Raw genomic sequence first — 13,442 nt, 5'->3', positions numbered from 1 at the left:
CTCTCTTACTAGCTCTTGTCTTTCTTTTGAAGCTCTGGCCCTTTTTGATTTTCCTGAAAGGCCTTCATCACGTTTATTTCTCCATTCACATGATCCACTTCCTGCAGGGGTTCCCAAGCCCTGCCTCCATGTGAGTACATGTAACTATGCCAGCTTTCTCTCTAGATTCATAATCTCCCCAAAAGTAAATTTAATGATTTATGATTTATCTTTCTCAGTCTGATTATTCCAGTTACTCATTAAAAGTAGATAAGTTCCCAGAAGTTTGGGATCATAACCTCTGCCCGAACTCCAAAACCTCTGTATCAGTACCATATTTTGTCTGTACATATATCTGATGATAGACTCCTTGGTTGACTGTATAAGAATTCAAGCATTTCTTTCACATACAGAGTTTTTGGGATATGTACCTTAGAACATATAGTGAATCTGTTATTGGAATTTGTAGGAATCACCACACACTGTTTCCCCAAACTGCTAATGTAACTTATACTCTCTCTCCAGTTGGTAATGTTGAGAATTTTTCATATTCATACTAGTCATCTATATATGTTGAGATGATTTTTCTAGTCGTTTTTTCTAATCATTTTTGAGCTAATTTCCAGTGTTTTTTATATATTCTATATAATTCCAAATCATCATAGAAGTTTGTAAATGTATCTTTTATTCTTTCGCTGTCTCTTCACTCTGTTCTTCCCTTTGACATGCTGAGGTAACACCATTTGGCAGAATTTACTTTTTTGGCCTGTACTTTTTGGATTGTATTCAGAAAAGTTGCATAGACCAGTGTTATGAATTGGTTCCCCATGTTTTCTTCAATTAGTTTCATATTTTTCATTCAAAACATAATCTTGGAAAATGTCTCAATCTTTTTATGAAAAGCACAAGCAGTTCAGTAACAAATAAACAAAATACAAAATAAAAGTGGAGTTATACTAACGTTACATGTCTGAAAGGGTCACTATAATTTTAAAGGGTTTTCTTGTCATGAAACATAGCAATATGGAGTCTACAAATAAAACCACATTAAACTTGTTAAAAATAACATCTTTAACTTGGGTGGTGCACACAGGACTAATACTGGCCCCTGTAACTTCCTAGGTGAAGGTGGGATGCAGTCATTAGACATGTTCTCAGTACAAGAAGGGTTTCCACAACTTCAGCAGGTAGCTCCACTCAGGGCAGGAGCTACTTCAAGGAGTAACATATTCACCAAAGCAAAGGTCCAGAAAGTGTGACTCACTCTTAAAGATATAAGCTGCAGTATATGTCACAAACAATGAACACACTGTAATCAAATACATGGAAAATTGTGACAAAATATTAAAATATATGTCCAACATACATGTTTACAATAAAATAAATAAAACTAAAATGAATAAAAGAAAACAATCAAAGTTTAAAATTTCCAACCATTGACATTGTAACTAGACTCATCAAGCACACTCTCTACTGACCTCTGTACAGTTCTATCAGATTGCAACCTCAGCGTTCATTATATAGCAGGGGGACATGCAAATAGGACCTCCCTCTCGCTCATTAAACTCAGCCCAGCCCTGACCCTGCAGCTCTGGCAGAGGAGCTCACCTCTGGATTCCAAGACGTTCCCATCAGTGATCATCACTGAAGGCAGACCATGGAGTTGAAGTTCAGCTGGGTTTTCCTTGTTGCTCTTTTAAAAGGTAATTTGTAGAGAAAAAGAGATTCAGAAAGCATGGGTAGACATGATTGAGAGGGACAATGAGCATGTGTGACAGTTTTCTGACCAAGATTCTCTGTGTTTGCAGGTGTCCAGTGTGAGGTGTATCTGGTGGAGTCTGGGGGAAGCTTGGTACAGCCTGAAGGGTCCCTGAGACTCTCCTGTGCAGCCTCTGGATTCACTTTCAGTGACTACTGGATGTCCTGGATCCGCCAGGCTCCAGGGGAGGGTCTGGAGTGGATTGGAGAAGTTAATCCAAATGGAGGTAGCACAAACTATGGAACAAACATGAAGGGCAGATTCACCATATCCAGAGACAATTCCAGGAACACCCTGTATCTGCAAATGAGCAGTGTGAGACCTGAGGACACAGCCATGTATTACTGTACTAGACACTGTGAGGTGTGACCAGTATGAGCCCAGACACAAACCTTCCTGCAGTGCTGGTAATGACCAGCAGGGGGCGTGGATGACACAGGATGCAAGATCAGCCTGTGAGCAGTTCAGATACAGCACTGTGGTCTAGTTTCTGGTGTCTGTGCTGCCTCTACATAGGGTGATTCCTGGGGATTCTCTCTACATTTATGGTCTGTAGGAATTTGTGATGTCTCAAATATAAAAGTTCTATTTCTTCTTTTTTTTTCTTTTTAAATATGAGGCACAGCCTTACATGAATAAAATGTAGACTGTTATCAATGTTGGTAAAATGTTGCTATCATGGTCACCATCATCTCATGATGAGGAATTCCATGGACATTTTTGAGACTTTCTCACTCAGATGCAGGAAGGATTTTCAGTGGGATTCCCTGATGAGGACAGTATTTGTGATTCACAGGAAACCAACATGAGCAGGAGCTAGGTTCAGTGAGCCATGAACCCTAACAGATCTCAGTTTCCCTCATCCTGTGGGTTGTGCACCAGAGCTTAGAACTGACACACTGTACTTTCAGTTAATTATGTCCTGAATTTCCTTTTGTAGACTGGCTGTTGATTGGAATCCAATCTCTGAGTCTCTGGGTCTATCCTTGATCAAGAAGATAGGTGAGTTGCCAGACCTGTAGGGCCCTCTACCTGTCATCTCCCTGGCCCCTTAGATCTGAAAGGGCTGGGACCAACATATTGACTGTTCTTTTATCCCCAAAGTCCTCACTGATTTTGGCTTCTATAGCTGGTTGAGCACCCAGAAGAAAAATAAAAATATGGAGCATATTTGTACATTCTGTCTTTAGCCACCCAGATTTAGTTAAATGATAATATTAAAAAACATTAACATTATTTTGTAACATTTAACTTAAGATGTCTTGTCACATGGAAAGCCATATATAAAAGATAGGAAGTATATATTACTTAACAATTGTAAGTGGAGGGAAACTATATTTACAGCCCTGAAGATAATTTTCATTAACAAAAACATAAATATTAATTCTGACTTTTGTTTAGTTTTTGGGCCCAGGTGATGAAACACTGCAGGAGAAAGCTTTCTGGGTAGGCAGATTAGAGAAGAACCCCTGGTAAATTAAGATGGCAAAGACAATCACTTGTCCTCCTTCCCATCACTACACTGCCTTGGAGGGCAGGCCTGACAGCATCTCAGATCTGGGCAGTACTGGACACACTGTAAAGCAATCAGCACATTTCATCATCATTCAAGCCAACCAATCACATGCTTAGGATGGCTAGGCCTTCCCATTCAATAAAGGTTCAGTTTCCACAGAACCTGGGCCTTCTCCAAGCTCTGGAAGCTCCCGTCCTCTTAGAGGTGTATTTTTTCTTTCTCTTTATTCCCCTTTCTTCCTCTTACTCTAAAATAAACTTTATTTTTAAAATACTTCCCTGGGGCTGGAGAGCTGGTTTAGTGGTTAAGGCATTTGCCTGCAAAGCCAAAGGATACTGGTTCGATTTTCTAGGACCCGCATAAGTCAGGTGCACAAGGCAGCACATGCATCTGGGATTTATTTACAATGGCTAGAGACGCTGACGTACCCATTCTCTCCTCTCTCTCTCTGCCTCTTCCTCTCTATCAAATAGATAAATAAACAAGATATATATTTTTAAAAAATTAAAAATATTTTAAAAATACTTTTCTTGGGCTGGAGAGATGGCTTAGCAGTTAAGCGCTTGCCTGTGAAGCCTAAGGACCCCGGTTCCAGGCTCAGTTTCCCAGGTCCCACTTTAGCCAGATGCACAAGGGGGCGCACATGTCTGGAGTTTGTTTGCAGTGGCTGGAAGCCCTGGCTGCCCATTCTCTCTCTCTCCCTCTATCTGTCTTTCTCTCTGTGTCTGTTGCTCTCAAATGAATTTTTTAAAAATGAACAAAAAATATTTTTAAAAAATACTTTTCTTCCTCTTAATTCCTTAGTTGGCAGAGGAAATAAACCCAGAATACCTCTAAAAAGTATCATGTTGGGACCTCATCCAGGATTTTCAGACATCTGAACACCAACTTGCTGCCTGTTGTATTCACCTTCATGTTGTTGGGATGAACTTCCACACCAGACATAGTTTATAGGAGGAAGGTATTTATTGAAGCTTACAGATCTAGGGAAATTCCATGATAGAGGAAGAAGCTGGCCCCCTTACACAGATCCATGCAGAGAGAAAAGCAACCAGCACCAGCACCATCAAAAACAAGCACCAAATCAAGAGCAGGGAACCCTAAGAAGAGTTCAGATACTCTACATTTTCTTGGGCTGGAATTTCAGACATACCTTAGGGCTGGACAGTAGGATCTGCCCACAGTGACACCTCTTCCTGCCAAGCAGCTGGAAATCCAATAAGCTTTAATAAACTCCTCAATCTATTGAGGGACATTCACTTAAACTACATACAACCATACTAGGTAAATTAAAAAAAAGCCTTGTCTGGAGTGACAAGCAGCCAGCACCTGGGTAACTTCCTTTCCAGGTGGGCTGAGGACTCATGGGTTCTTATGGACCTAGCTAGAGCCAGCCAAAAGATTCATATAGCAGGGCTGAAATACTGCTGACTCATTTGGTCACCTAGGAATCTCTGAAAATTCAAAAGTTAATTTTCTTAATTTTGAATGCAGGCTGCTTTTCTGCCTTTTGCTAGCAGGCCAGCTGGTCTCACTGAACTTCCCTGAACTCAGACAGGGAACATGGAGGAAGACCACATAGCCAATCCAACATGGTTATGTGATTCCAGCTGGAACCTGGGCAGGTTATGTTGCCCTGCTAAGATAGCCACTATAACTACATGGGGAATAGAGGTAAAACAAAATAAACAATATTTCTTTCTCATCTGTTTGGGTAAGATATTTATTTGTACCAGAATTTAAGGCTCATTCATACACTATTTGTTTTAAACTGTTTTAATGCTTAGAACAAGTTTTAGATTATTTATTTGTTTTCATTCCTTTAAAAGTGTATTTTATAACATTTATTCTAAAACCAACAGATACCAGTGCCTGTATGTGTATGCTGGGGAATTATTACAAATCAAGTTTAGTGTTATTTTTCCTAGATTTCATTTGAAATGTAGAGATTTTTGGTGGCATAAATTAAAACAGAGAACTTTAAGAAATTTAAATGCATATGTTAAAATGTTTAATTCTGTGCTGGAGAGATGGCTTAGTAGTTAAGGCACTTGCCTATGAAGCCTAAGGACCCAGGTTCAACTCCCCAGGACCCATGTAAGCCAGATGCACAAGATGGTACATGCACACAAGGTGACACAAGGTGGCACACACATCTGTAGTTCGTTTGTAGTGGCTAAGCCTTGGCATGAAAATTCTTTCGCTCTGTCTTTCTCAATATTGCTCTTTCTCTCTCTGTCTCATAAATAAAATAAAAAATGTTTAATTCTAAATTCTGATAAGGTAGATTTACAATGATAGTTTGGTTGCCCTATATGCTCCTTACCTTTTTACAGATAATTTTATCCTCTAATCTAAGTACCACTCAAAAAGGTATTTATTGGGCTGGAGAGATGGCTTAGCAGTTAAGTGCTTGCCTGTGAAGCCTAAGGACCCTGGTTTGAGGCTCGTTTCCCCAAGACCCACGTTAGCCAGATGCACAAGGGGGCGCATGTGTCTGGAGTTCATTTGCAGTGGCTGGAAGCCCTGGCATGCCCATTCCCTCTCTATCTGTCTTTCTCTCCCTCTCTCTCTCTCTGTCACTTTCAAATAAATAAATAAAAATGAACAAAAAATATTTTTTTAAAAAGGTATTTCTTATCAAACATTCTATATATCCAGGATTGAAAATTTTGTTTTCAGTTAACCTTTCAACCATTTCATCTCATCATAACCCAGAAAATTTAATTAACCACCTTTCTTACAGGACTATTAACAGAAAGTTAATATGCCTAATTGATTTCTCTCATTATGACAAAAAAGCAAGCTCATTGGTATAATCTGGCATCAATGACAACCAACTTATCATTGCAAGTCTACAGAGAAACATCCTTACCAGAACTTACCTAAAATCATTTTTTCCACAATTTAAATAACTTATTAATTATAAAAGATTATCCATTCTTCTATTTTTCCTGGACAAATGCCTCTGTTTAAAATGCTATGATGCTTCATTCCCTCCTCTGTGCTTTCTTCTTATTCCTGATTACAATTGGTGGTCTGTCATGTACTGCTTAAAGATGTTTAAAGCTGCCTGTGAGTTCAGGGTCAAGTGCTTATCTCTCTCAGATCCAAGTGATTTAAATTAATTTGCATGTTTCCCAACACCTCCTCATAGATTGATCCCCTGATAGGTGATGAGAATACAAAAGGGAAAACAAACAGCCCACAGATAATATGAATCTATACTTTCTTTTCTGCTTCTGATTATCTAAAAACACCTGTATTTGATAAGATTTCTTGGTCAGTTGGGTAAACTGAGCCAAGATAATTTGAACAATCTAAAAACTTTTTGTATTAGTCAGAGTTCTCTAGAGGAATAGAATTGATACAATGAATTGTATTAAAAGGGGAATTTGTTGGATTTCTTCACAGCAGTCTGACAGTAGCAGTCTGCAGATTTGAGAGTTAAGGAACCCAGTAGCTGCTCAGTCCACATGGCTGGATGCCTCAGAAATCCCAACCCAGCACTGAAGGCCTGAAGGCTTCCTGGAGAGTTGCTGATCTTCAGTCCATGCTGGAAGTCTGAGGAAAATTGATTCCAATGATGACAAAGGATAGCTGAGCAGGATAGATGAATGTGCAAATAAAGGCACGCAACAGCAACAACACTGGCAGCCAGGTAGGAGAAATGGGCTCTTTTCTCCCAGAGCTTTCTTACATAATTCTTCCTTCCATGAGGGCCACCCACTCTGGGAGTAGGGCTCACTTGGTGGAAAGGACTTCCTCCTTCCTGGAAGCAACCTCAAAAACCCAACTAAGAGGAATGTCTGAGGATTCCTAAACAGGTCAAAGTAACAATGGGACTTAACCTTGTCAACATGACACCAAACCTTATCTCCTTACATCATACTTAGTATTCAAATGGAGACAATAACAAGGTCATAATTCTGCCCAACAGGATATAACTATCCCACATACAACAGAAAATGCACAATCTTCCCCACCAACCCAAGGCAAGATGAGTATATGCACAATTGCTCTATAGGTAAGAAACACTGATGGCAATTACAATCTTCATTTTTGTCTAGGAGTGCTATAGCTGGGTCATATGGTAGAAAAATTTTTAGCTGTCTTAGGAACCTCCACACTGATTTCCACACGGCTGGACCAGATTGCATTTCCACCAACAGTGTAGAAGGGTTCCTCTTTTTCCACATCGCCACCAGCATTTATGATAATTTGTTTGCATGAAGGTAGCCAATCTGACAGGAGATGGAATTTCAATGTAGTTTTAATCTACATTTCCCTGATGAGTAGGGATGTAGAACATTTTTTTAGATGCTTATAAGCCATCCATATTTCTTCCATTAAGAACTCTCTATTTAGATCCATAGCCCATTTTTAATTGGTGGTTTGATTTCTTATTATTTAACTTTTTGAGTTCTTTGTATATCCTAGATATTAATCCTCTATCAGATGTATAGCTGGCAAAGATTTTTTTCCATTCTGTAGGTTGCCTCTTTGCTTTATTCACAGTGTCCATTGCAATACAAAATCTTTGTAATTTCAAGAGGTCCCAGCAGTTAATCTGTGGTTTTATTGCCTGAGCAATTGGGGTTGTATTCAGAAAGTCTTTGCCAAGACCAATATGTTGAAGGGTTTCCCCTACTTTTTCTTCTAGCAATTTCAGAGTTTTGGGTCTGATGTTAAGGTCTTTAGTCCATTTGGCCTTAATTCTTGTGCATGGAGAGAGAGAAGAATCTATTATCATCCTTCTACAGATACATGTCCAGTTTTCCCAGCACCATTTGCTGAAGAGGCTATCTTTTCTCCAATGAATATATTTGGTATTTTTAATCGAATATCAGGCAGCGATAGCTACCTGGACTTATATCTGGGTCCTCTATTCTGTTCCATTGATCTACATGTCTGCTTTTGTGCCAGTACCATGCTGCTTTTGTTACTGTGGCTCTGTAGTATAGGTTAAAATCAGGTATGGTGATACCACCAGCCTTATTTTTGTTGCTCAGTATTATCTTAGATATTCGAGGTTTTTTATGATTCCAAATGAAGTTTTGGGTTGTTTATTCGATTTCTGAGAAGTATTCCATTGGAATTTTGATGGGGATTGCATTAAATGTGTAAATTGCTTTTGGTAAGATTGCCATTCTCACAATACTGATTCTTCCAATCCAGGAACAAGGGATGTTTTTCCACTTTCTAGTGTCTTCTGCAATTTCTCACTTGAGTGTTTTACAGTTTTCATTGTCGAGATCCTTAGTTCTTTGGTTAGCTTTATTCCAGGTACTTTATTTTCTTTGATGCAATTGTGAATGGGAGTGATTCTCTGATTTCATCCTCTGTGTGTTTGTTGTTAGCATATAGAAAGACTACTGATTTCTTTGTATTTATTTGGTATCCTGTTATATGGCTGTAGGTGTTTATCAGCTCTAACAGTTTGCTGGTAGAGTCTTTAGGGTCCTTTATATATAGAATCATGTCATCTGCAAATAATGATAACTTGATTTCTTCCTTTCCAATTTGTATCCCTTTTATGTGTGTCTCTTGCTGTAATGCTATGGCGAAGACTTCCATTACTATATTAAATAAAAGTGGAGACAGTGGATACCCTTGTCTTGTTTCTGGATTTATTGGGAAAGCTTCCAGCTTTTCCCCATTTAGTAATATGTTGGCTGTAGGCTTGTCATAAATAGCCTTTATTACATTGAGATAAGTTCCTTCTATTCCCAGTCTCTGTGGGACTTTTTTTAAAATTTTTTTTTGTTTATTTTTATTTATTTATTTGAGAGCGACAGGCAGAGAGAGAAAGAGAGAAAGACAGATAGAGGGAGAGAGAATGGGCATGCCAGGGCCTCCAGCCACTGCAAACAAACTCCAGATACACGTGCCCCCTTGCGCAAATGGTTAATGTGGGTCCTGGGGAATCGAGCCTCGAACCGGGGTCCTTAGGCTTCACAGGCAAGTGCTTAACCGCTAAGCCATCTCTCCAGCCCTCTGTGGGACTTTTATCTGAAAGGGATGTTGGATTTTGTCAAATGCTTTCTCTGCATCTAATCAGATGATCATGTGATTTGTGTCCTTCAGTCCATTTATATAATGTATTACATTTATCAATTTGCATATGTTGAACCATCCCTGTGTCTCTGGGATAAAGCCCACTTGGTCAGGGTGAATGATCTTTCTGATATATTCTTGTATTCTGTTTGCCAATATTTTGTTGAGAATTTTTGCATCTATGTTCATGAGGGAGATTGGTCTGTAATTTTCTTTTTTTGTCCTATCTTTGCCTGGTTTTGGTATCAAGGTGATGCTGGCTTCATAGAAGGATTTTGGTAGAATTCCTTCTTTTTCTATTTCCTGGAAAAGCTTAAGAAGCATTGGTGTTAGTTCTCCCCTGAAGGTCTGGTAAAATTCAGCAGTGAATCCACCTGAGCTTGGACTTTTTTTTTTGTCGGGAGAGCTTGATAACTGCTTGGATATCCATGCTTGTTATAGGTCTATTTAGGTGATTAATCTCACCTTGATTTAATTTAGGTATGTCATATAAATCAATGAAAACATCCATTTCTTTCAGGTTTTCATACTATGTGGAGTATATGCTTTTATAGTATGACCCTATGATTTTTTGAATTTCTCTGGCATCTGTTGTGATGTTACCTTTTTCATCTCTAATTTTATTAATTTGTGTCTCTTCTCTCTTTCTTTTGGTCAGATTTGCTAAGGGTTTATCAATTTTGTTTATCCTTTCAAAGAACCAACCCTTTGTTTCATTTATTCTTTGGATTTTTTTTTTTTTTTTTGGTTTCTATTTCATTAATTTCTGCCCTAATCTTTATTATTTCTTCCTGTCTACTGATTTTTGGTTTGCCTTGTTCATCTTTTTCCAAGGCTTTAAGGTGAAACATTAGGTCATTTACTTGTGACCTTTCTAATTTCTTAATATAGGCACTTAAAGCTATAAATTTATCTCTTAGGACAGCCTTCTTCATGTCCCAGAGATTTTGGTATTCTGTGTTCTCTTTATCATTTGATTCTATAAATTTTTTCACCATTTAGTACTGTGTTGTTTAATTTCCATGATTTTGTGTATGCTCTATAGCCTTTATTGTTATTGATTTGTAGTTTGATTCCATTGTGGTCAGATAGAATGCAAGGAATTATTTCAATTTTCCTGTATTTGTTAAGATTTGCTTTGTTTCCTAATATATGGTCTATTATAGAGAATGTTCCATGTGCTTCTGAAAAGAATGTGTATGCTGCAGCATTTGCATGAAATGTCCTTTAGATATCTGTTAGGTCCATTCCTTCTATGATCTCATTTATTCTAGATGCCTCTCTGTTTATTTTTTTCCTATGATGATCTGTCATTTGATGAGAATGGGGTGTTGATATCACCCACTCACTACCACTGTGTTTGGTGTTATCTGTGACCTTAGTTCTAATAGCATTTGTTTGATGAATTTAGGGGCCCTAATGTTAGGTCCATATATATTTAGGATTGTAATGTCCTCCTGTTGGAGGGTGCCTTTAATCAATATAAAGTAGCCTTCCTTATCTTTCTTAACTAATGTTGGACTGAAATCCACCTTGTCAGATATTAGGATAGCAACCCCTGCTTGTTTTCTAGGTCCATTTGCTTGAACTACTGTTTTCCATCCTTTCACCCTAAGATAGTGTCCTCAGTTCAGAGATACTTGCTCAATCATTTTTATAGCTGCTCAATTCTTAATAGCTAAAAACTGGAATCAATCCAGGTGCCTGTTGCAGTCCGGTTCATATTGCAGGTAGAAATCACCCAACCAAAAGTAGCTTCTGGGAAAAAGAGATTTATTTTGTCTTACAGGCTCGAGGGGAAGCTCCATGATGGCAGGGGGAAACGATGGCATGAGCAGAAGGTGGACATCACCCCCTGGCCAACATAAGATGGACCACAGCAACAGGAGGGTGTGCCAAACACTGGCATGGGGAAAGTGGCTATAAAGCCCATAAGCCCGCCCCCAACAATACACTCCCTCCAGGAGGCATTAATTCCCAAATATCCATCAGCTGGGAACCTAGCATTCAGAACACTTAAGTTTATGGGGGACACCTGAATCAAACCACTACATTCCGCCCCTATAAACTGATAATCATACATGATGTAAGATGCAATGCATTCATCTCATTTTAAAAGTCCCCATAGTTTATATCAATCCCAAAGATGTTCATACATCCCCATAGTCCAAGATCTTTTAACTGAGCCATAATACCAAAAAAATAACCTTAAAAAACCCAGAATCTGGTTGTGTCTGTGAGGACAAAGTCAGGGAAGAAGGCTTGCCATCATGATGCAACCCCTTTCCTTATGTTTGAGTAAAAAGCCATATTGCCTACCTGCCTTTGCTTCAGTCATAAGTGATGTATCTATGGCTACTACTGTTGCTGCTACCTTAAACTGACATCAGACTCCAGTTTCTCCAGCTTTCCTACAGAACTGAATTCCAATGACCCTCCCCACAGCAACCTTTTGCTGACCTTCAGCAGTGGTTTAGGGCTGCTAAGGCATACAACATCAGGGACTGAGTAGCTATGGGCTCTCTGCCATTGAGGTGTGCAGAATGCCATTGTAGTACTACTAGGCCACTACCATATAAACTGAATTAATAACTTTCTAATTTTAGTTTTTCTTATCAGGAACTTTAATATGTGAACATATTACAAATTGGTCATATTCCCATCAGGTTATGTCTTATGTCCCCTCTCTTCTACTCACAGTCCACTGAGGGCCCTTCTCAATGGGTTTCTCAGTAATCACTATGGGGTTATGAATGCACTAATCAGTCTTATTGTGGAGAAAAATGCCTTTGAGTACACTTTCCCATGATGCTTACATTCTTTTATCATATACACACATATATATATACATTACATATAGATATGCATACATAAGTATGTATATATTTGTATATATTTTATACTATTTTGGTTCCTCTAGAGACTACTGCCTAATAAAGGACAAATCTCCAATTATATAGGGAACTCAATCAGCTGAGTATGAAGAATACAGATAATCTAATTTAAATGCAGATGACTCTCTTCCCTTTAGCAGCCATCATCAGAGTGGCAGCTGCCAAAATAAAGTACAATCCCTTCATGACTTCTGATTAAAGCAAGAACCATAAAAGGCATTTCAATGTACCTTCCCACACCCGGGGGAAGATTATGTCTTCCCCTCTTTCCAAAGAGCTGGGACAGAAGTACACTGTTCGTTCTATGCCTGTCTGAAAGGATGATGAAGTTAAGGTTGTACAAGGACACTATAAAGGTCAGCATATTGGCAAAGTAGCCCAGGTTTACAGGAAAAAATAGGTCATCAACATTGAATGAGTACAGAGGGAAAAAGCTAATGACACAACTGTCCATGTGGACATTCACCCCAGCAAGGTGGTTATCACCAGGCTAAAACTTGATAAAGACCGCAAGAAGATCCTAGGATGGAAAGCCAAATTTTGACAAGTTGGAAAGGGAAAGGGCAAATACAAGGAGGAAACACTTGAGAAGATGCAGGAGTAGAGTCATCTTGTGTATATCTTTCATTGAACATTTGATTAAATAATCCTGGTTATCAACAAAATAAAATAAAATAAAAGCAGAAGAAAGACTATCACAGCTATTTATTGTGGTAGTTTGAATTAGGGATCTCCCATAAACTCATATGTCTCGAATACTTGGTTCCTAGCTGATGGCAATTTGGGAAGTGGAGCCTTGCTAGAGGAGGTGTGTCACTAGGGTGTTCCTTGAGGTTTATTAGCCCCCAGTTTTCCAGTGTTAGTTGGGTCACTCTCATGATGCTATTTTCCACCTACTGTGGCAGAGGTGATGTCCAGCCTCTGCTCATGCCATCCTTTCCCCTGCCATCATGATGCTTCCTCTACAGACTGTAAGCCAAAGTAAACTCCTTCTTCCTGTCAGCTGCATCTGGTCGGGTGTTTTGTTTCAAAAACATGAAGGTAACTACAATATCCATGAAGAAAGGTGGGAATCATCAAAGCCACAGTGCAGATCTCAATCACCAATTACCAGGGAAACAGAAGTTAAAGCCAAAATGAAATCTCACCCCACACCTGGTTAAATGTGTTCAGGATGAAATATATATTCACTTCTTTGAGTAGATGCTGTACAAGCTTATATGTGTATGAGTACTTA

The 13,442-nt window shown here is 38.8% G+C and overlaps 1 pseudogene and 1 gene segment (V, D, J or C); both read left to right on the top strand.

The window, feature by feature from the left end:
* Positions 1 to 1,577: 1,577 nt before the first annotated feature.
* LOC101597722 lies at positions 1,578 to 2,107 on the top strand. The segment is given in 2 exon segments: positions 1,578 to 1,682; positions 1,788 to 2,107. Coding segments are annotated over 2 exon segments (366 nt in total).
* A 10,216-nt stretch (positions 2,108 to 12,323) lies between these two features.
* On the top strand, positions 12,324 to 12,809 carry LOC105944575 (annotated as a pseudogene).
* Positions 12,810 to 13,442: the final 633 nt, after the last annotated feature.

Source organism: Jaculus jaculus, chromosome 7 (genome assembly GCF_020740685.1).
Source record: "Jaculus jaculus isolate mJacJac1 chromosome 7, mJacJac1.mat.Y.cur, whole genome shotgun sequence".
In the NCBI taxonomy this organism is placed as follows: domain Eukaryota; kingdom Metazoa; phylum Chordata; class Mammalia; order Rodentia; family Dipodidae; genus Jaculus; species Jaculus jaculus.
The sequence above is the reverse complement of the archived record's forward strand: the minus strand, read 5'-3'. Positions and strand labels throughout refer to the sequence as shown.